Raw genomic sequence first — 24872 nt, 5'->3', positions numbered from 1 at the left:
TGTGTGTGTGTGTGTGTGTGTGTGTATGTGTATATATATATATATATATATATATATATATATATATATATATATATATATATATATATATATATATGTATATATATGTATATATATAAACAGAGTTGTTAACCAAATACAAACATAAAGAGTAATACAAGCTAATTCTTTATGTACTATAATTAACAGCTGTTGCAAGGGGAAAATGGTTAGAGAGTAAAGATGTTTTAGATAGTTATTCATATTAAATATCTTATTTAATTTTGTAGTTGACATAAATTATGACCAAATTATATTTAAGGTGGGATTCTATTAAATCGGTACAGTGCGTTGGGAGGGGGTGTTAAATGGATTTTGGGGTCTTGATTTCCATATACACAACATCTCATAATAGGAATCCAATATAATTTGTTGAGAAATAAAAATATTTTTCTATATTGAGAGAGAGTTGAACTAGTCATTAATCTACTGTTGGAGTGCGTTCCTATTTTTATATTGTGGGAATTAGTAGTTTGGCGCTGTTAATTGCTATGTATAGTAGTTTAGTGTGCGTTTGGATTGCAGTTTGGGGGTGCTGTTAAATAATAAAATTATTGGGTCCAAAAGGATGTTGCAGTTTAAAGTGGTGTTTTTTGGGGCCTTTATCGTTTCCCAGAACTGCTAAGACTTGGGGCAAGACCACCAAATCTGTTACATAGATCCCAGTTTGTTCCAGTCTTTAAAAGAAACCTGCATTGGTAATTCTTTTTGCCATTTTTGGGAATATGTAGATAGAAGAGGTTGTGGAGGATTAGAGAGGATGGTGTACAGGAGGAAAATACCATGCATTGGGGGTTAGAAGCTATGCAGAAGCATTCAAAGAAAGTGTGTGGGTGTAGAAATTAAAAATTTTGGTTGTGAGTACCTAGAAAGTGCACCAATTGGTTATATTTAATCCATGGGTAATAAAAGCCATCCCCTACATTTTGCATCTGAGAGTGTGGCAGGATTTTTGAGGATTCTGATAGCATATAGATGGGGAGTATTCATTTATGTAAAAAATGGGTGAATGTTTGTATCTGTCCTGTTAAAAAAATTAGGGTTTTGTATTATAGGTGTTGGTGGGAGGGGATACTGGAGATTTTAGGGAATTTTCACAAAATCTCAGCAAGATGTCGAACGATTCTTTTATGATTGATTGGAAATTTGTGAATCATTGGTGGTCTATGGCTAGGTGGGAGCCAGCAGCAGCTTCCTAGTTTTGGGAATAAAATAAGGCCATGTTCTAAGGATATCCAGGCTTGATACAATGATGGAGATTGGTAACTCCAGTCAGTTACTCTATTTTGGAATGTAGCATATCTGTATAATTGAATATCTGGGACTCCAAGTCCCCCCTCCCCCTTTTCATTGGTAGATGGAGAGATTTCTTAGACCAGATATGAGTTTAATATGGATTGACGTTTGGGTATAGGGTTTTGGAAGTGGAATAGTAACTGTTTGGAAAGTGTAAAGAAGTTTGGGTAGAAGTTTCATCTTAATCAAATTTAATCCTTCCAAGCCAAGAAAATGATTTAGGGAGCCAATAGGGTATCAACTAATTGAATTTGTGCAAACATTTCTCATAATTGTATTTATAAAGTTGATGTAAGTCTGGAAAGAGGTATTTGCCCAAGTCTTTCAACACTTTCAATTGTATTTTATAAGGGGTTTCATTTGCAGCATCTCGTGATCTTGAGCGGACAACTCCAGAGGGAGTAATTCTGATTTAGTTAGTTGAGTTAAAACTTAATTTGAGACCACTCCATATTCCTTCAGGAGAGTTTGTGCTGCAAACATAGAGCCCAGTGGTGTAGATAGGAATAATAACAGGTCATCAGCAAATAGTGTTTTTTTGTAGTGGGTATGGTCTACTGTTAATATGGATACATTTGTTATTTCTGAGTTTAATAGCTAAGACTTCCATGGATAATACAAATAATAGAAGGGACAGGGGGCAACCCTGCTTGTTCCATTTTTAATGGGGAAGGAGTCCAATAGGATACATTTGACTTTTACTTTAGCTGAAGGCTTAGCATATAGAGCAAACATTTTTGAGATAGATGCATCAGGGATTCCGAATTTCTGTAAAGTGAGATGTAAAATGTACAGTCCAACCTCTCAAAGGTTACATTTGCATTTTAATATGTAGACAACACCCCACTGCAGCTCATATAATGTATCTTGTGTTCTTTCCCAAAGCAACCCTGAACGGAATTAATTTTGCACGTTTACAGGTGTTACACAATCCACATGGATAAGATCCTAGTGCTTTTATATGTGTGTTCCCATTTTTTATGGAGTAAATAAGTTATGTCTTAGTTTAAAGTGAACTACACTACAGCTGTTATTTTTAGGAACTTTGAGTGCTGTAATAAGTTTCCTTTTGGTATCTAAAAAAAAAATCACAAATTTTGCAAAAGTGCACAATAAAAAATAAATATGGAGGGGCGGAGCCTATGCTTGGAGCGGCAGGATGTGTCTCGATGAAGCTCCTGCTTTACATCTTACTAATTTGATGCTTTTTAGATGCAAATACATGAATATAACTTTAATTTCTGTAAACAGATATAATCTACATACTGTGCTAGAGATAAGGTGCGGATACAACGACAAGCCTGGCCTATGTTCTTCAAGTAAGCCACGCACAACTTCTGTTAACTAGACCTCAAAAGACCCATAGACGGAGAACTGTGTGGCTGCCACATACACCCCCCCAGACCTCTGTGTTATAAAGTACACAGATACTAAATCTACCATGGAGACCAAGGAATTATTATTACTGGAGGCACTGGACAATTTAATATACAAACACTTTACCAGCCTTACGGAGCACTTGCAAGAAGCATGGGGGACCTTTTAATGAGCCTGAACCACTAAGAGACTTATGTCCGACTTTGCGTGAGGAGCCGCATCGTCGTGGACTCGTATGCCCCGAGGAACTGGCAATTCAGTGGATGATGTCTGAGATGGGTCCATCGGCACCTGCCTTACCTGAAAATAATATCTGCGAGACTCCGTCGTTGGCAACAAGAGTTCCCGAGGTTATAGAGAGCAGAAAGTACTCACAGGTGGAATGTGATACCCTGGGATATGACTACAGTAAGGGGTTGTGCTAAGTTTTCACTCTCGCTAGCAGCTGAAGAGGAGAAGGTGAGACTAAATGAGGAGTTGCCACATATGAGAGAACTGTTCACTCAGGTCACTAATCCTATGCTGCCTCAGGAGAAACTGCTACTTAGTCCCTCAGCATATTGTTTTCAGGAGAGATATGGTAGTGACACAGAGAGTCGACTTTCCGACTACAGAGCATTCGCCTTAGCGACCCCACTTAGCGCAGTGATCAGGCAGCTATTCATGGAAGATTTATGTAAGTCTACAACTTACCGAAACTGCCACTTAGGAACACTTTTGCCCTCAAGATTGGGAGTCGGGTAAATAGATCTGGAACCGGGTAAACATTATGCTGCTGAATGAATGGGAGTGGAAAGGAGATCCCATAAGCATTTTCTTTTATTTGTTTACTTTTAAACTTGCTGGCTAGAGAGATAACTGCCCAGCCTTTGTCCAGGTGAACAATGACAGTCTGTTTATTGAGACTTGATGCAATTTGCCTGCAAGGAGGTGGACCTTGAGTCCCATCTTCTACTCAAATGTTGTATGCCACTTTATATATTATTGCAATTTTAGAGGTGGATGGATGCATGTAAGTTCTATTATATACTTCTGACCTAGCCAAGTGAATGTGTTTGTGAGGGACCCTAGGTTCCACCCTCTCCTCATATTCTAGGGTTTTATATCTGTCATTGTCAATTTGATGTGGTTCCGGATAATCAGAAAAGTTTAATATAGTTTGAGAGGAGGGCTACTATGTTTATATATATATATATATATATATATATATATATATATATATATATATATATATATATATATATATATATATATATATATATATATATATATATATATATATATATATATATATATATATATATATATATATATTTCTTTCATGTAATTAACAAGAGTCCATGAGCTAGTGACGTATGGGATATACATTCCTACCAGGAGGGGCAAAGTTTCCCAAACCTTAAAATGCCTATAAATACACCCCTCACCACACCCACAAATCAGTTTTACAAACTTTGCCTCCAAGGGAGGTGGTGAAGTAAGTTTGTGCTAGATTCTACGTTGATATGCGCTCCGCAGCAAGTTGGAGCCCGGTTTTCCTCTCAGCGTGCAGTGAATGTCAGAGGGATGTGAGGAGAGTATTGCCTATTGAATGCAGTGATCTCCTTCTACGGGGTCTATTTCATAAGGTTCTCTGTTATCGGTCGTAGAGATTCATCTCTTACCTCCCTTTTCAGATCGACGATATACTCTTATATTTACCATTTCCTCTACTGATTCTCGTTTCAGTACTGGTTTGGCTTTCTACAAACATGTAGATGAGTGTCCTGGGGTAAGTAAGTCTTATTTTCTGTGACACTCTAAGCTATGGTTGGGCACTTTATTTATAAAGTTCTAAATATATGTATTCAAACATTTATTTGCCTTGACTCAGAATGTTCAACTTTCCTTATTTCCAGACAGTCAGTTTCATATTTGGGATTATGCTTTAAATTATCATATTTTTTCTTACCTCAAAAATTTGACTTTTTTCCCTGTGGGCTGTTAGGCTCGCGGGGGCTGAAAATGCTTCATTTTATTGTGTCATTCTTGGCGCGGACTTTTTTGGCGCAAAAATTCTTTTCCGTTTCCGGCGTCATACGTGTCGCCGGAAGTTGCGTCATTTTTGACGTTATTTTGCTCCAAAAATGTCGGCGTTCCGGATGTGGCGTCATTTTTGGCGCCAAAAGCATTTAGGCGCCAAATAATGTGGGCGTCTTATTTGGCGCCAAAAAATATGGGCGTCGCTTTTGTCTCCACATTATTTCAGTCTCATTTTTCATTTGCTTCTGGTTGCTAGAAGCTTGATGTTTGGCATTTTTTTCCCATTCCTGAAACTGTCTTATAAGGAATTTGATCTATTTTGCTTTATATGTTGTTTTTTCTCTTACATATTGCAAGATGTCTCACGTTGCATCTGAGCCAGAAGATACTACAGGAAAACCACTGCCTGCTGGATCTACCAAAGCTAAGTGTATCTGCTGTAAACTTTTGGTAGCTATTCCTCCAGCTGTTGTTTGTAATAATTGTCATGACAAACTTGTTAAAGCAGATAATATTTCCTTTAGTGATGTACCATTGCCTGTTGCAGTTCCCTCAACATCTAAGGTGCAGAATGTTCCTGATAACATAAGAGATTTTGTTTCTGAATCCATAAAGAAGGCTTTGTCTGTTATTTCTCCTTCTAGTAAACTTAAAAAGTCTTTTAAATCTTCTCTCTCTACAGATGAATTTTTAAATGAACACCATCATTCTGATTCTTTGGACTCTTCTGGTTCAGAGGATTCTGTCTCAGAGATTGATGCTGATAAATCTTCATATTTATTTAAGATGGAATTTATTCGCTCTTTACTTAAAGAAGTACTAATTGCTTTAGAAATAGAGGATTCTAGTCCTCTTGATACTAATTCTATACGTTTGGATAAGGTTTTTAAAGCTCCTGCGGTTATTCCAGAAGTCTTTCCTGTTCCTAATGCTATTTCTGCAGTAATTGCTAAGGAATGGGATAAATTGGGTAATTCATTTACTCCTTCTAAACGTTTTAAGCAATTATATCCTGTTCCGCCTGACAGGTTAGAATTTTGGGACAAAATCCCTAAAGTTGATGGGGCTATTTCTACCCTTGCTAAACGTACTACCATTCCTACGTCAGATGGTACCTCGTTTAAAGATCCTTTAGATAGAAAAATTGAATCTTTTCTAAGAAAAGCTTATCTATGTTCAGGTAATCTTCTTAGACCTGCTATATCATTGGCTGATGTTGCTGCAGCTTCAACTTTTTGGTTGGAAACTCTAGCGCAACAAGTAACAAATCGTGATTCTCATGATATTATTATTCTTCTCCAGCATGCTAATAATTTCATCTGTGATGCCATTTTTGATATTATTAGAGTTGATGTTAGATTTATGTCTCTGGCTATCTTAGCCAGAAGAGCTTTATGGCTTAAGACTTGGAATGCTGATATGGCTTCTAAATCAACTCTACTTTCCATTTCTTTCCAGGGAAACAAATTATTTGGTTCTCAGTTGGATTCTATTATTTCAACTGTTACTGGTGGGAAAGGAACTTTTTTACCACAGGATAAAAAGTCTAAAGGTAAAAACAGGGCTAACAATCGTTTTCGTTCCTTTCGTTTCAACAAAGAACAAAAGCCTGATCCTTCGTCCTCAGGAGCAGTTTCAGTTTGGAAACCATCTCCAGTCTGGAATAAATCCAAGCCTGCTAGAAAGGCAAAGCCTGCTTCTAAGTTCACATGAAGGTACGGCCCTCATTCCAGTTCAGCTGGTAGGGGGCAGGTTACGTTTTTTCAAAGAAATTTGGATCAATTCTGTTCACAATCTTTGGATTCAGAACATTGTTTCAGAAGGGTACAGAATTGGTTTCAAGATGAGACCTCCTGCAAAGAGATTTTTTCTTTCCCATGTCCCAGTAAATCCAGTGAAAGCTCAAGCATTTCTGAATTGTGTTTCAGATCTAGAGTTGGCTGGAGTAATTATGCCAGTTCCAGTTCCGGAACAGGGGATGGGGTTTTATTCAAATCTCTTCATTGTACCAAAGAAGGAGAATTCCTTCAGACCAGTTCTGGATCTAAAATTATTGAATCGTTATGTAAGGATACCAACGTTCAAGATGGTAACTGTAAGGACTATATTGCCTTTTGTTCAGCAAGGGAATTATATGTCCACAATAGATTTACAGGATGCATATCTGCATATTCCAATTCATCCAGATCATTATCAGTTCCTGAGATTCTCTTTTCTAGACAAGCATTACCAATTTGTGGCTCTACCGTTTGGCCTTGCTACAGCTCCAAGAATTTTCACAAAGATTCTCGGTGCCCTTCTGTCTGTAATCAGAGAACAGGGTATTGTGGTATTTCCTTATTTGGACGATATCTTGGTACTTGCTCCGTCTTTACATTTAGCAGAGTCTCATACGAATCGACTTGTGTTGTTTCTTCAAGATCATGGTTGGAGGATCAATTTACCAAAAAGTTCTTTGATTCCTCAAACAAGGGTAACCTTTCTGGGTTTCCAGATAGATTCAGTGTCCATGACTTTGTCTTTAACAGACAAGAGACGTCTAAAATTGATTACAGCCTGTCGAAACCTTCAGTCTCAATCATTCCCTTCGGTAGCCTTATGCATGGAAATTCTAGGTCTTATGACTGCTGCATCGGACGCGATCCCCTTTGCTCGTTTTCACATGCGACCTCTTCAGCTCTGTATGCTGAACCAATGGTGCAGGGATTACACGAAGATATATCAATTAATATCTTTAAAACCGATTGTTCGGCACTCTCTAACGTGGTGGACAGATCACCATCGTTTAATTCAGGGGGCTTCTTTTGTTCTTCCGACCTGGACTGTAATTTCAACAGATGCAAGTCTCACAGGTTGGGGAGCTGTGTGGGGATCTCTGACGGCACAAGGAGTTTGGGAATCTCAGGAGGTGAGATTACCGATCAATATCTTGGAACTCCGTGCAGTTTTCAGAGCTCTTCAGTTTTGGCCTCTTCTGAAGAGAGAATCGTTCATTTGTTTTCAGACAGACAATGTCACAACTGTGGCATACATCAATCATCAAGGAGGGACTCACAGTCCTCTGGCTATGAAAGAAGTATCTCGAATTTTGGTTTGGGCGGAATCCAGCTCCTGTCTAATCTCTGCGGTTCATATCCCAGGTGTAGACAATTGGGAAGCGGATTATCTCAGTCGCCAAACGTTGCATCCGGGCGAATGGTCTCTTCACCCAGAGGTATTTCTTCAGATTGTTCAATTGTGGGGGCTTCCAGAGATAGATCTGATGGCCTCTCATCTAAACAAGAAACTTCCCAGGTATCTGTCCAGATCCCGGGATCCTCAGGCGGAGGCAGTGGATGCATTATCACTTCCTTGGAAGTATCATCCTGTCTATATCTTTCCGCCTCTAGTTCTTCTTCCAAGAGTAATCTCCAAGATTCTGAGGGAATGCTCGTTTGTTCTGCTAATAGCTCCGGCATGGCCTCACAGGTTTTGGTATGCGGATCTTGTCCGGATGGCATCTTGCCAGCCATGGACTCTTCCGTTAAGACCAGACCTTCTGTCACAAGGTCCTTTTTTCCATCCGGATCTGAAATCCTTAAATTTAAAGGTATGGAGATTGAACGCTTGATTCTTGGTCATAGAGGTTTCTCTGACTCCGTGATTAATACTATGTTACAGGCTCGTAAATCTGTATCTCGAGAGATATATTATAGAGTCTGGAAGACTTATATTTCTTGGTGTCTTTCTCATCATTTTTCTTGGCATTCTTTTAGAATACCGAGAATTTTACAGTTTCTTCAGGATGGTTTAGATAAGGGTTTGTCCGCAAGTTCTTTGAAAGGACAAATCTCCGCTCTTTCTGTTCTTTTTCACAGAAAGATTGCTATTCTTCCTGATATTCATTGTTTTGTACAAGCTTTGGTTCGTATAAAACCTGTCATTAAGTCAATTTCTCCTCCTTGGAGTTTGAATTTGGTTCTGGGAGCTCTTCAAGCTCCTCCGTTTGAACCTATGCATTCATTGGACATTAAATTACTTTCTTGGAAAGTTTTGTTCCTTTTGGCCATCTCTTCTGCTAGAAGAGTTTCTGAATTATCTGCTCTTTCGTGTGAGTCTCCTTTTCTGATTTTTCATCAGGATAAGGCGGTGTTGCGAACTTCTTTTGAATTTTTACCTAAAGTTGTGAATTCCAACAACATTAGTAGAGAAATTGTGGTTCCTTCATTATGTCCTAATCCTAAGAATTCTAAGGAGAAATCATTGCATTCTTTGGATGTTGTTAGAGCTTTGAAATATTATGTTGAAGCTACTAAATCTTTCCGTAAGACTTCTAGTCTATTTGTTATCTTTTCCGGTTCTAGGAAAGGCCAGAAAGCTTCTGCCATTTCTTTGGCATCTTGGTTGAAATCTTTAATTCATCTTGCCTATGTTGAGTCGGGTAAAATTCCGCCTCAAAGAATTACAGCTCATTCTACTAGGTCAGTATCTACTTCCTGGGCGTTTAGGAATGAAGCTTCGGTTGACCAGATCTGCAAAGCAGCAACTTGGTCCTCTTTGCATACTTTTACTAAATTCTACCATTTTGATGTATTTTCTTCTTCTGAAGCAGTTTTTGGTAGAAAAGTTCTTCAGGCAGCGGTTTCAGTTTGAATCTTCTGCTTATGTTTTTTGTTAAACTTTATTTTGGGTGTGGATTATTTTCAGCAGGAATTGGCTGTCTTTATTTTATCCCTCCCTCTCTAGTGACTCTTGTGTGGAAAGATCCACATCTTGGGTAGTCATTATCCCATACGTCACTAGCTCATGGACTCTTGTTAATTACATGAAAGAAAACATAATTTATGTAAGAACTTACCTGATAAATTCATTTCTTTCATATTAACAAGAGTCCATGAGGCCCACCCTTTTTTGTGGTGGTTATGATTTTTTTGTATAAAGCACAATTATTCCAATTCCTTATTTTATATGCTTCGCACTTTTTTTCTTATCACCCCACTTCTTGGCTATTCGTTAAACTGATTTGTGGGTGTGGTGAGGGGTGTATTTATAGGCATTTTAAGGTTTGGGAAACTTTGCCCCTCCTGGTAGGAATGTATATCCCATACGTCACTAGCTCATGGACTCTTGTTAATATGAAAGAAATGAATTTATCAGGTAAGTTCTTACATAAATTATGTTATATATATATATATATATATATATATATATATATATATATATATATATATATATATATATATATATATATATATATATATATATTTGAGTGATATTGTTTAAGAATTTTTAATTCTGTGCCTTTTTATGGTCCTGATAGAACTTTTGGCTAGTAACAAAGGCACCAGACTACTCCAGGGTTACATATGGGGAGTTTTAATGTACATTTTGGAAGCATAGAATCAGCTGTTGATCTGAGTCCCTGATGATAAAAAGGTTCCTAGCTACATTGTAATTAGATGTGAGATTAGGTTAGATAGTATGAGATGTGAAATTTGCCTTATTTTCCCTTTCTGCATAATATATAGTAATGGGCTACCAGCGGCCAGGGTAGCTTAGATGTCACTGGGAAAAGTGCTAATGCATACAAACTTTTAACCACTATAATTTAATACCTAGGATAGGAATGCCAAGTATTTTAAATCTACTGAGCATTTGGGATGCAGACCACGTTAGAATAGTTAGACTCCAACCCTATACAGTACTCCTATGGCAGTTCTATAGAGTACTCCTATGGCAGTTCTAAAACCACATGTACTGCATTTGAACCTATCGTTATTGTAAAAAGCTGCAAGATTGCAGTAGAGGGTACCAGCATTAATAACAAGATATAATCCTCCCACTATAAAAAGGAGGTAAATATCTAGTTATTAATGCTGGTACCCTCTACTGCAATCTTGCAGCTTTTTACAATAACGATAGGTTCAAATGCAGTACATGTGGTTTTCTTATATCCACCGTAGATGCATAACTAGTTCCGACTTCTGTATATAATCAAAGAACCGGACTTACTTATAACATATTTAGTCCCACTAGTAGATTACCTCTACCTCCATACCTACTTGTTGTTAAGCTATACTTTTTTGGGCTCCTATAATTTCTATAAGGGAAAAATGGAAAACTTGAGATTCACCATCTGCGACTATAATATACCGTATACTTGTCTTATGTTTAACCAGATTTCTTTTTTTTTCCTTAAGAGGTTCAAGAAGACATATTGTAAGTGTATAGTTTGTAAACATGGATGTACTATGTACTCTTATTTTGAATGCTGTTTAAAGAGATATAGGGCGCCATGTACTAAACGGCGGGCGGACAGCTTCTTAACTTGCGAAGCTGTCCGCCCGCCTCCGCTAAACACGGGCAGCAGATCTGTTGATCCGCTTGCCCGTATGTATCATTACACACTCATCGGAGTGTGTAATGCCCGCCCCTTCAATCGTGCGACCAATCATGCGTCTGAAGGGGCTGTCAATCACCGAGAGCGAGCGTGCTCTCTGTGATTTTGCTTCGCCACCTAAGAGGTGGCGTAGGGTGTAGGAAGCAGCGGTCTAATGACCGCTGCTTCTTACATTGCGGGAAGCAGGCTCTCATATGCGAACCTGCCCCGCAAAGGCTCCGGAGCAGCTTTCGCTGCTTCGTACATGGAGCCCTCATTGTTAGTGTATATTTTGTATACATGATCTTGCTATGTACACCTACTTTGAATCTCAATAAAAAAAAAATGATCAAAATAAAAAAAGTGATTTGTTAGTTTGAATGCATTACTTCCATGTCCCTTTTTAAAATGCTTTGTAAGCACTACCTCAAAGGGACAATCTACTTCAAGAATTGTATTGTTTAAAAGATAGATAATCCCTTTTATTACCCATTCCCCAGTTTTGCATAACCAACACACTTTTATATTAAATATAATTATATTATTATATTATTTTTACCACTGTGATAACCTTGTATCTAAGCCTCTGCAGACTGCCCCATTATCTGTTATTTTGACAGAACACCAAGAGAACAAAACAAATTTAACGATAAAAGTAAACTGGAAAGTTGTTTAAAATTGCATGCCCTATTTGAATCATGAGTTTAATTTTGACTAGACTGTCCCTTTAAATGTTCAAAATGGTGCAGAAATTTCATTATTTGTCCCTCACATTTTGTTTATCTTTTATCAGTTCAGATAGTTTTATATGATAGACTTTGAAATAATGTGTTTTTGTTTTTCCCTTTTTTTTCTTCTAGAAACCTGTAGTTTTTATTAATCTGCATGATATTCGAAGGATATACAAAAGAAGACATGGGTTGTTGCCAGTGGTGAGTCTAATTGCATTATGTAATTGTAGCAGAAAGTTAAAATACTGTATATAATGAAGACATTGGTATGTTGTTAACTAGAAACTAAAAAGAAAATGTGTTCTTGCTTTAAGGGACAGTAACATATGAAAACTGTTTTAATATTAAAATAATGCCCTATTTACATTAGCTATTAGAGCGCTCACTCTCTCACAGGCACTGTGCTGTGCTTCAGTCTGTTGCTTATGATGTTTAAGCAGGGCTGTACCCCCATATACACAAATATTATAGCACATAATAATTTACAGTGCATGTTTTTGATTTTGCTTCATTCTCTGGAAACAATACATTAAAATGAATTAGTTTATTAAACTTTAATCTTATAATTGACTGAATTGTAGATAATTGTTTTTCCACACAAACTTATATTGTTTTATTGTGTTTCTACTTTTAGGGACTGGAAGTATTTTGCAGTGAAAATGACTTGTGCTCAGAAATTTATCTTAAATTTTACAATTCCTTAGATCGGGATCAAATTTATTTCTACACTGCTGCCTATCTTGGTTTGTAATTTATTTTTATCGTTTGCTTAGAAAATGTTATTGCAACACCAGTCGTGTTCAATATAGAATTTCCCAGCATAAATTCATTTAATTCAATGTTATATTGTTATGCACAGTCTTTAATTTTATTATAGATGAGGCACCTAAAATGGTTAGGTCTCTCTTTGAGGGAGCACATTTAAATTCTTAGGCCTAGATTTAGAGTTCGGCGGTAAAAGGGCTGTTAACGCTCCGCGGGTTTTTTTCTGGCCGCACCATAAATTTAACTCTGGTATCGAGAGTTCAAACAAATGCTGCGTTAGGCTCCAAAAAAGGAGCGTAGAGCATTTTTACCGCAAATGCAACTCTCGATACCAGAGTTGCTTACGGACGCGGCCGGCATCAAAAACGTGCTCGTGCACGATTCTCCCATAGGAAACAATGGGGCTGTTTGAGCTGAAAAAAAACCTAACACCTGCAAAAAAGCAGCGTTCAGCTCCTAACGCAGCCCCATTGTTTCCTATGGGGAAACACCTCCTAAGTCTGCACCTAACACCCTAACATGTACCCCGAGTCTAAACACCCCTAACCTTACACTTATTAACCCCTAATCTGCCGCCCCCGCTATCGCTGACCCCTGCATTACACTTTTAACCCCTAATCTGCCGCTCCGTAAACCGCCGCCACCTACGTTATCCCTATGTACCCCTAATCTGCTGCCCTAACATCGCCGACCCCTATGTTATATTTATTAACCCCTAATCTGCCCCCCACAACGTCGCCGACACCTACCTACACTTATTAACCCCTAATCTGCCGAGCGGACCTGAGCGCTACTATAATAAAGTTATTAACCCCTAATCCGCCTCACTAACCCTATCATAAATAGTATTAACCCCTAATCTGCCCTCCCTAACATCGCCGACACCTACCTTCAATTATTAACCCCTAATCTGCCGACCGGAGCTCACCGCTATTCTAATAAATGTATTAACCCCTAAAGCTAAGTCTAACCCTAACACTAACACCCCCCTAAGTTAAATATAATTTTTATCTAACGAAATAAATTAACTCTTATTAAATAAATAATTCCTATTTAAAGCTAAATACTTACCTGTAAAATAAATCCTAATATAGCTACAATATAAATTATAATTATATTATAGCTATTTTAGGATTAATATTTATTTTACAGGCAACTTTGTAATTATTTTAACCAGGTACAATAGCTATTAAATAGTTAAGAACTATTTAATAGTTACCTAGTTAAAATAATTACAAATTTACCTGTAAAATAAATCCTAACCTAAGATATAATTAAACCTAACACTACCCTATCAATAAAATAATTAAATAAACTACCTACAATTACCTACAATTAACCTAACACTACACTATCAATAAATTAATTAAACACAATTGCTACAAATAAATAAAATTAAATAAACTATCTAAAGTACCAAAAATAAAAAAGAACTAAGTTACAGAAAATAATAAAATATTTACAAACATAAGAAAAATATTACAACAATTTTAAACTAATTACACCTACTCTAAGCCCCCTAATAAAATAACAAAGCCCCCCAAAATAAAAAATTCCCTACCCTATTCTAAAATACAAATATTACAAGCTCTTTTACCTTACCAGCCCTGAACAGGGCCCTTTGCGGGGCATGCCCCAAGAATTTCAGCTCTTTTGCCTGTAAAAAAAAACATACAATACCCCCCCCCCAACATTACAACCCACCACCCACATACCCCTAATCTAACCCAAACCCCCCTTAAATAAACCTAACACTACCCCCCTGATGATCTTCCTACCTTGTCTTCACCATGCCAGGTTCACCGATCCGTCCTGGCTCCAAGATCTTCATCCAACCCAAGCGGGGGCTAGACATCCACTGAAGAAGTCCAGAAGAGGGTCCAAAGTCTTCCTCCTATCCGGCAAGAAGAGGACATCCGGACCGGCAAACATCTTCTCCAAGCGGCATCTTCTATCTTCTTCCATCCGATGACGACCGGCTCCATCTTGAAGACCTCCAGCGCGGATCCATCCTCTTCTTCCGACGACTAGACGACGAATGACGGTTCCTTTAAGGGACGTCATCCAAGATGGCGTCCCTCGAATTCCGATTGGCTGATAGGATTCTATCAGCCAATCGGAATTAAGGTAGGAATTTTCTGATTGGCTGATGGAATCAGCCAATCAGAATATAGTTCAATCCGATTGGCTGATCCAATCAGCCAATCAGATTGAGCTCGCATTCTATTGGCTGTTCCGATCAGCCAATAGAATGCGAGCTCAATCTGATTGGCTGATTGGATCAGCCAATCGGATTGAACTATATTCTGATTGGCTGATTCCATCAGCCAATCAGAAAATTCCTACCTTAATTCCGATTGGCTGATAGAATCCTATCAGCCAATCGGAATTCGAGGGACGCCATCTTGGATGACGTCCCTTAAAGGAACCGTCATTCGTCGTCTAGTCGTCGGAAGAAGAGGATGGATCCGCGCTGGAGGTCTTCAAGATGGAGCCGGTCGTCATCGGATGGAAGAAGATAGAAGATGCCGCTTGGAGAAGATGTTTGCCGGTCCGGATGTCCTCTTCTTGCCGGATAGGAGGAAGACTTTGGACCCTCTTCTGGACTTCTTCAGTGGATGTCTAGCCCCCGCTTGGGTTGGATGAAGATCTTGGAGCCAGGACGGATCGGTGAACCTGGCATGGTGAAGACAAGGTAGGAAGATCATCAGGGGGGTAGTGTTAGGTTTATTTAAGGGGGGTTTGGGTTAGATTAGGGGTATGTGGGTGGTGGGTTGTAATGTTGGGGGGGGGGTATTGTATGTTTTTTTTTACAGGCAAAAGAGCTGAAATTCTTGGGGCATGCCCCGCAAAGGGCCCTGTTCAGGGCTGGTAAGGTAAAAGAGCTTGTAATATTTGTATTTTAGAATAGGGTAGGGAATTTTTTATTTTGGGGGGCTTTGTTATTTTATTAGGGGGCTTAGAGTAGGTGTAATTAGTTTAAAATTGTTGTAATATTTTTCTTATGTTTGTAAATATTTTATTATTTTCTGTAACTTAGTTCTTTTTTATTTTTGGTACTTTAGATAGTTTATTTAATTTTATTTATTTGTAGCAATTGTGTTTAATTAATTTATTGATAGTGTAGTGTTAGGTTAATTGTAGGTAATTGTAGGTAGTTTATTTAATTATTTTATTGATAGGGTAGTGTTAGGTTTAATTATATCTTAGGTTAGGATTTATTTTGCAGGTAAATTTGTAATTATTTTAACTAGGTAACTATTAAATAGTTCTTAACTATTTAATAGCTATTGTACCTGGTTAAAATAATTACAAAGTTGCCTGTAAAATAAATATTAATCCTAAAATAGCTATAATATAATTATAATTTATATTGTAGCTATATTAGGATTTATTTTACAGGTAAGTATTTAGCTTTAAATAGGAATTATTTATTTAATAAGAGTTAATTTATTTCGTTAGATAAAAATTATATTTAACTTAGGGGGGTGTTAGTGTTAGGGTTAGACTTAGCTTTAGGGGTTAATACATTTATTAGAATAGCGGTGAGCTCCGGTCGGCAGATTAGGGGTTAATAATTGAAGGTAGGTGTCGGCGATGTTAGGGAGGGCAGATTAGGGGTTAATACTATTTATGATAGGGTTAGTGAGGCGGATTAGGGGTTAATAACTTTATTATAGTAGCGCTCAGGTCCGCTCGGCAGATTAGGGGTTAATAAGTGTAGGTAGGTGTCGGCGACGTTGTGGGGGGCAGATTAGGGGTTAATAAATATAACATAGGGGTCGGCGATGTTAGGGGTAGCAGATTAGGGGTACATAGGGATAACGTAGGTGGCGGCGATTTGCGGTCGGAAGATTAGGGGTTAATTATTTTAAGTAGCTTGCGGCGACGTTGTGGGGGGCAAGTTAGGGGTTAATAGATATAATACAGGGGTCGGCGGTGTTAGGGGCAGCAGATTAGGGGTACATAAGTATAACGTAGGTGGCGGTCGGCAGATTAGGGGTTAAAAATTTTAATCGAGTGGCGGCGATGTGGGGGGACCTCGGTTTAGGGGTACATAGGTAGTTTATGGGTGTTAGTGTACTTTAGGGTACAGTAGTTAAGAGCTTTATAAACCGGCGTTAGCCAGAAAGCTCTTAACTCCTGCTATTTTCAGGCGGCTGGAATCTTGTCGTTAGAGCTCTAACGCTCACTGCAGAAACGACTCTAAATACCAGCGTTAGAAAGATCCCATTGAAAAGATAGGCTACGCAAATGGCGTAGGGGGATCTGCGGTATGGAAAAGTCGCGGCTGAAAAGTGAGCGTTAGACCCTTTAATCACTGACTCCAAATACCAGCGGGCGCCCAAAACCAGCGTTAGGAGCCTCTAACGCTGGTTTTGACGGCTACCGCCGAACTCTAAATCTAGGCCTTAGTTTTGAATATGTATAAACAAATTGTATTTAATAATATTTTTGTGACTCTTAATTTAAAGAGTAAGTAAACTGCTGTAATGTGTCTCACATCCTTTTGTAAAACTATATCTGTGCTGGTGGGTACATTCTACATATTTCTACTGGTGGGTGCATGACCACTAACCACTGGAATAGGTAAAGACACCTTACAGAAGTCTGAGGGGGAGGGGACATCTGCATCTACATATATCTTTCCTTTTATGCTTGAGTTAGTTCAGTTTCTAACAAACTGTTGATAGGTTGAGCTTCTAGCTTCAGATAAAGTTTGTTCTTTTGTACCTATTAGGAAATAGGTTTGAAGCTTTTCAGTTCAACATGATCATTACTGCATGGCCCAACCACCCCTTATCCATTGTTGGGGTCCTCACTAGTGATCTTTCTTGTGCTCTAAATTTAGAGGCATCCATGTACACTTGATACAATTTATCTCTGGGGTTTCGCCAGTAATTTTATGAGCTTTGGGTGACACTCAGAAGGTAGCTTTTGCTGGTTATCCTCAATCATACAGCATAATCAGGCAGATTAATATCAAATGTTCTCCAGCTTGCTTGTTATCTGCTCTGTGTTTTATGTCTTCCATATTCCGTGTTTATCCAGATGGTTAAATCCTGCTCCTGGGTACAGTATTGAAATCTGTATGTTACATTTAATTTAAAGAGACAGTCTACTTGAACATTTTTATTGTTTTAAAAGATTGATAATCCTTTTTTACACATTCCCCAGCTTTGCATAACCAACACTGTTATATTTATATACTTTTATCTCTGTGATTACCATGTATCTAAGCCTCTACAAATCGCCCCCTTATCTCCATGCTATTTACAAACTTGCATTATAGCCAATCAGTGCTGACTTATTAGTAACTCCACCGGAATGAGCAGTGTTTTATCTTTATGGCACACATGAACACACACATGAACGAGCAGTGTCTTGCTGTTAAAAGCTAATAAAATGCACTGAGATAAAGGGTGGCCTGAAGGGGCTTAGAAACAGGCAGAGATTTAGAGGTTTATATGTTATAAAGTATATTAATATAACAATGTTGGTTGTGCAAAGCTGGGAAATGGGTAGTAAAAAAATCAAGTAGACAGTACCTTTAACTAATTGCTAGGATACTATGTATGTATTTGTGTCCATCTTTTCTTACTTTAAAGGGACGGTACATGTTTTATTTTTTTAAAAAAAGCTTTACAAACGGCAATCCACAATACCCCTAAAAAGTATTGAAAATAATTTTTCAATCTTTATTTTACTTCCAAAAGTGCCCCTCAGCTTCTGGTGCTGGCCTCCCCCTTGCTTGTGTGTTTTTTTTTTTTTTTTTTTTTTTTTTTTTTTTTTTTAAATTTAAACAAGCAACAACCAGTTCTGCTAATCCTACGGCAGCCAATCATTGCAATTTTTCCTTCATCCACCTGCTCACAGTCTGAGAGAAGCTGCCGCACATCCAAATGCACAAAAACACTTGTGTGGTATATATTTGCTAATGAGTGTTGCGCAACCCATCTTCAGTTTCTTTAATGGCCTGGTTACCTACACTGACTTAAAGGGACAGTAAACCTAAAAAATAATGTTATATAATTCTGCACATAGTGCAGAATTATATAACATTATTTTACTGCTATAGTTATTAAACCCTTTTTTTCCTTTTAATATTTAAAAAACATGCCGCTTTTACAGACCTGCTCTCTGCTGAGCGGGTCTGTTTTTTTTAGTCAGCGCAACGGGCCAGCTGTATAGTTACAGCCCGGCCCGACCGCGCCTTAAGACTAAGTGCAGCTCGCTCCTGCTCTGTCTGACAGCAGGAGCAAGCTTCACTTAATGTTATGGCGCGGTCGGGCCGGGCTGTAACTATACAGCTGGCCCGATGCGCTGACTAAAAAAAAACAGACCCGCTCAGCAGAGAGCAGAGAGCGGGTCTGTAAAAGCGGCATGTTTTTTAAATATTAAAAGGGGAAAAAAGGGTTTAATAACTATAGCAGTAAAATAATGTTATATAATTCTGCACTATGTGCAGAATTATATAACATTATTTTTTAGGTTTACTGTCCCTTTAAAAGCAGTGCATCATGTGATAAGTTGCCCTCTGTGAAAAAAATAAGTGCAACAGCAAGAAAACACAGAACTATTTCCATCTAATACGAGGAGAGTCCATGGCTTCATTCATTACTTGCGGGAATACAGAACCTGGCCACCAGGAGGAGGCAAAGACACCCCAGCCAAAGGCTTAAATACCTCTCCCACTCCCCTCATCCCCCAGTCATTCTTTGACTTTCGTCACAGGAGGATGGCACAGAAGTGTCAGAAGATTTTGGAGTAGTCTCTTATGGAGGGTAGTACTCTTCGGAATGGGACTAGAGTTTTAAGTAGTCTTGTCAGCCTTTCAGTGAGAGCATTAACGAATGTTAGGGTCTGGAGATGCAGGGAGAGTCTTTCTGTGAATCCATCCAGACTCGTATTAACAGCTCCTTAAGCAATCAGTGTTGACGAGTTTCACTGTCTGCTTTATTCACTCAAGTCCATGTCAGGAGCGATGGTCAAACTTGAGAGGCCATGTTCCTGTTCCATGGCGTTGATTCTGGTAAGATTTTCATTTTTTATATATGCAATGATAATGCAAGAAGACAGGATCACAGTGTGGCTCCTTTTATCTGTATAGAATCGAGGGTTAATATCTTCGGAAGGTGATTATTTAACAGGGGGGGATGTATACATGATTGCTTTATTGTGTTTTTTGCTGCCACATGTGTGAGATGTGGCTTTGGCAATGTGTGAACAATCGGGTTCTTCCTTCATTTTGATTACTGTGCAGCCTGTTTAGTTTGGCACGATTGTTCTCGGCTGCAAGGGCGGTCCTGCATGGCACTCCATGTGACCAGGTGTGGTCTCATTCTCTTCGATTTCCTGACCATCAGTTGCAGGAGATGAAAGCGGTTTCTTTGTGGTCCTGGGTCATAGGAGGTGGTGAGTGCCCCAGCCATTGGGAGTATAAAGGTGCCATTTATTTTTTTTGCTATAGTCCAATTAAAGGCGCAAGCTATGGAGGACTCTGATATGTTAGAAAGTACTCCCTCTTTAACTAAATATAATGCCTGTGTTTATTGTGAGGATGCTCTGGTATATGCTCATCTATGTTCCACATGCCTCAATAAAATAGTGATATCTAAAAGAAATGAGTACCACTGAGCCGTCCACCTCTGAGGGGTCTTTGTCCCGTGAGGTGTGTTCCCTACATTCATCTCTGATTACACCTGCAGCTCCCCAGTGCACTTCTAATCCTGCGGGAGGGGCCATGTTGCTGCCTGATTTTGCTGAGCAGTGGCAAACAGCGGTATCTGAGACTAGCTTATCCGCTTATGCAGTGGATTCCGATAATTCGGAGGACTCTCTTTCTGGGTCGGAATCTGCGGCCTCTAAACTGCCGGCTGCGGAGGAACCTGACTTAAGGTTTAGGATGGAGAACTTACGCTTTTTATTAAAAGAGGTGTTGGCTACTCTAGAGGTTCCGGAATTGAAGTTACCGGAGGAACCTTCTAAGTTTGATAAAGTTTGAGGGCAGGGTAGTGCCCCAAACTTTCCCGGTTCTCGTAAAGATGGCGAATATTAAGAATGAATGGGAGAGACTTGGATCATCTTTCTCCCCTTCTTCTTCGTTTAAAAATTGTTCCCGGGTCCAGACTCTCAGCTAGAATTGTGGGGATCTGTCCCTAAGGTGGATGGAGCTATCTCCACACTTGCTAAGCGCACCACTATCCCGCTTGAGGATAGTTCGTCGTCTAAGGGACCCATGGATAAGAAATTAGACCCTGTTAAGAAAGATGTTTCAGCACACAGGGTTCGTATTTTAACCTGCAGCTGTGGTCACTGCGGTGGCAGGATCCGCTATCTATTAGTGTGACTCTCTATCAGATTATCTAGGTGGAGACTCCCCTCAATGGGATACATGAAAGAATTAAGGCCCTGAGAGTAGCTAATTTGTTTATATTTGATGCTAATATGCAGATTATTCGCTTGAATGACAAGACATCAGGCTTTTCTGTTCTGGCCCAGAGGACTCTGTGGTTGAAGTCGTGGTCTGCTGACATGACGTCTAAATCTAGATTGCTTTCCCTTCCATCTAAGTGAAAGATTAATTTCGGTCCAGGCCTGGACTCTATCATATCCACGGTCACGGGAGGTAAGGGTGCCTTTCTACCGCAGGATAAGAAGAAGAATTTCTCTTGTTAAGTGTGTTCAGTCCACGGGTCATCCATTACTTATGGGATATATTCTCCTTCCCAACAGGAAGTTGCAAGAGGATCACCCAAGCAGAGCTGCTATATAGCTCCTCCCCTCACATGTCATATCCAGTCATTCTCTTGCAACCCTCAACAAAGAAGGAGGTTGCGAGAGGAGCTGGAGTTTTTACTTAATTATTCTTCAATCAAAAGTTTGTTATTTTAAATGGCACCGGAGTGTGCTGTTTTTTCTATCTCAGGCAGTATTTGGAAGAAGAAACTGCCTGCGTTTTCTATGATCTTAGCAGGCGTAACTAAGATCCACTGGCTGTTCTCGACATTCTGAGGAGTGGGGTAATTTCAGAAAATGGGAATAGCATGCGGGGTCTCCCGCAAATGAGGTATGTGCAGTACAATATTTTCTGGGAATGGAATTGTCTAAGAAAACACTGCTGTTACCCGTATGATGTAAGTACAGCAATGCAGTAGTAGTGACTGGTATCAGGCTGATAAATGTATGCACAGTAGAGTTATTTTCTAGGGACTAGAATTTGACTGAAAAAATATTGTTAATACTGATATAATGTGTGAGCCTTAACTGCAGTAGAAGCGACTGGTAGCAGGCTTAGTAATAACTTTACACAGCATCTGAAATGTTGTTTTTTTTTTAAAAACGTTTACTGGCATGTTAATCGTTTTGTGAGGTACTTTGGTGATAAATCTTTTTGGGCATGATTTTTTTCCACACGGCTAACGTATATTTCTGCATAGAAACAGTTATATCAGGTCTTCCACTGTTGTAATAGGAGTGGGAGGGACCATTTTTAGCGCCTTGTTGCGCAGTTAAAATTCTAGCACAGTCTTCCTGCTTCTTCCTCTTTGATCCAGGACGTCTCTAGAGAGCTCAGGGGTCTTCAAAATTCGTTTTTGAGGGAGGTAATCAGTCACAGCAGACCTGTGACAGTGTGTTTGACTGTGATAAAAGCATTAAATCTTAATTTGATATCCGTTTTGGGTACTGAGGGGTTAATCATCCTTTTGCTAATGGGTGCAATCCTCTGCTAATTAATACATTTAAAGAATTGTTGACTATAACTGAACTAGTTCTTTGTTATTCAATTGTGTTTTTTTTAAAAAAGCGCTGCAGCGTTTTTTATATTGCTTGTAAACTTATTGAAGTAATTTCCAAGCTTGCTAGCTTCATTGCTAGTCTGTTTAAACATGTCTGATACAGAGGAATCTGCTTGTTCATTATGTTTAAAAGCCGATGTGGAGCCCAATAGAAATATGTGTACCAATTGTATTGATATTACTTTGAATAAAAGTCAATCTGTACCGATAAAGAAATTATCACCAGACAACGAGGGGGAAGTTATGCCGTCTAACTCTCCTCACGTGTCAGTACCTTCGTCTCCCGCTCGGGAGGTGCGTAAGATTGAGGCGCCAAGTACATCAAGGCCCTTACAAATCACTTTACATGATATGGCTAATGTTATGAAAGAAGTATTATACAATATGCCCGAGTTAAGAGGCAAGCGCGACAGCTCTGGGTTAAGGACAGAGCGCGCCGATGACACGAGAGCCATGTCTGATATTGCGTCACAATTTGCAGAACATGAGGACGGAGAGCTTCATTCTGTGGGTGACGGTTCTGATTCGGGGAGACCGGATTCAGAAATTTCAAATTTTAAATTTAAGCTTGAGAACCTCCGCGTGTTGCTAGGGGAGGTGTTAGCGGCTCTGAATAATTGTGACACGGTGGCAATCCCAGAGAAATTATGTAGGCTGGATAAATCCTATGCGGCACCGGTGTGTACTGACGTTTTTCCTATACCAAAGAGGCTTACAGAGATTATTAGCAAGGAGTGGGATAGACCCGGTGTGCCCTTTTCCCCTCCTCCGATATTTAGAAAAATGTTCCCTATAGACGCCACCACACGAGACTTATGGCAAACGGTCCCTAAGGTGGAGGGAGCAGTTTCTACTTTAGCCAAGCGTATTACTATCCCGGTGGAGGATAGCTGTGCTTTCTCAGATCCAATGGATAAAAAATTAGAGGGTTACCTTAAGAAAATGTTTGTTCAACAAGGTTTTATATTACAGCCTCTTGCATGCATTGCGCCTGTCACTGCTGCAGCGGCATTCTGGTTTGAGTCTCTGGAAGAGGCGATTCGCACAGCACCATTGGATGAATCTTTGAGCAAGATTAGAACCCTTAAGCTGGCTAATGCGTTTGTTTCGGATGCTGTAGTGCATTTAACCAAACTTACGGCTAAGAATTCCGGATTCGCCATACAGGCGCGCAGAGCGCTATGGCTTAAATCCTGGTCAGCAGATGCAACTTCTAAGTCTAAACTACTAAACATTCCTTTCAAAGGGCAGACCTTATTCGGGCCCGGCTTGAAGGAAATTATTGCTGACATTACTGGAGGTAAGGGCCACACCCTTCCTCAGGACAGGGCCAAATCAAAGGCCAAACAGTCTAATTTTCGTGCCTTTCGTAATTTCAAGGCAGGAGCAGCATCAACTTCCTCCGCTCCAAAACAGGAAGGAACTACTGCTCGTTACAGACAGGGTTGGAAAGGCAACCAGTCATGGAACAAGGGCAAGCAGGCCAGAAAGCCTACTTCCGCCCCTAAGACAGCATGAAGACAGGGCCCCCTTTCCCGAGACAGATCTAGTGGGGGGCAGACTTTCTCTCTTCGCCCAGGCTTGGGCAAGAGATGTACAGGATCCCTGGACGTTGGAGATTATATCTCAGGGATACCTTCTGGATTTCAAAACTTCTCCTCCACAAGGGAGGTTTCATCTGTCAAGGTTATCAACAAACCTAGTAAAGAAAGAGGCATTTCTACAATGTGTACAAGACCTCTTAGTGATGGGAGTGATCCACCCAGTTCCGCGAACGGAACAGGGGCAAGGGTTTTATTCAAATCTGTTTGTGGTTCCCAAGAAAGAGGGAACTTTCAGACCAATCTTAGACTTAAAGATCTTAAACAAATTCCTAAGGGTTCCGTCGTTCAAGATGGAAACCATTCGGACCATCCTACCCATGATCCAAGAGGGTCAATATATGACCACAGTGGACTTAAAGGATGCCTACCTTCACATACCGATTCACAAAGATCATTATCGGTACCTAAGGTTTGCCTTTCTAGACAGGCATTACCAGTTGGTAGCTCTTCCCTTCGGGTTAGCTACGGCCCCGAGAATTTTTACAAAGGTTCTGGGCTCACTTCTGGCGGTACTAAGACCACGAGGCATAGCGGTGGCTCCGTACCTAGACGACATTCTGATACAAGCGTCAAGTTTTCAAAATGCAAAGTCTCATACAGAGATAGTTCTAGCATTTCTGAGGTCGCATGGGTGGAAAGTGAACGTGGAGAAGAGTTCTCTGTTACCACTCACAAGGGTCCCTTTTCTAGGGACTCTTATAGATTCTGTAGAGATGATTTACCTGACGGAGTCCAGGTTATCAAAGATTCTCAATGCTTGCCGTGTCCTTCACTCCATTCCAAGCCCATCAGTAGCTCAGTGCATGGAAGTAATCGGCTTAATGGTCGCGGCAATGGACATAGTGCCATTTGCGCGCATACATCTCAGACCGCTGCAACT

General features: G+C 39.5%; 1 protein-coding gene across 1 annotated transcript in view; it reads left to right on the top strand.

Moving 5' to 3' along the window:
- NSMAF (neutral sphingomyelinase activation associated factor) overlaps positions 1-24872 on the top strand; it is a 258392-nt gene that overhangs the window by 50188 nt on the left and 183332 nt on the right. Inside the window, exons 11-13 of the mRNA XM_053715888.1 lie at positions 11953-12024; positions 12458-12566; positions 12683-12717. Coding sequence (XP_053571863.1) covers positions 11953-12024; positions 12458-12566; positions 12683-12717 — 216 coding nt within the window. The remainder of the gene's footprint in view (positions 1-11952; positions 12025-12457; positions 12567-12682; positions 12718-24872) is intronic.

This window comes from Bombina bombina, chromosome 5, assembly GCF_027579735.1.
Source record: "Bombina bombina isolate aBomBom1 chromosome 5, aBomBom1.pri, whole genome shotgun sequence".
NCBI lineage: Eukaryota > Metazoa > Chordata > Amphibia > Anura > Bombinatoridae > Bombina > Bombina bombina.
Note: the sequence above shows the minus strand (reverse complement) of the source record. Positions and strands in the feature narration are given on the sequence as shown.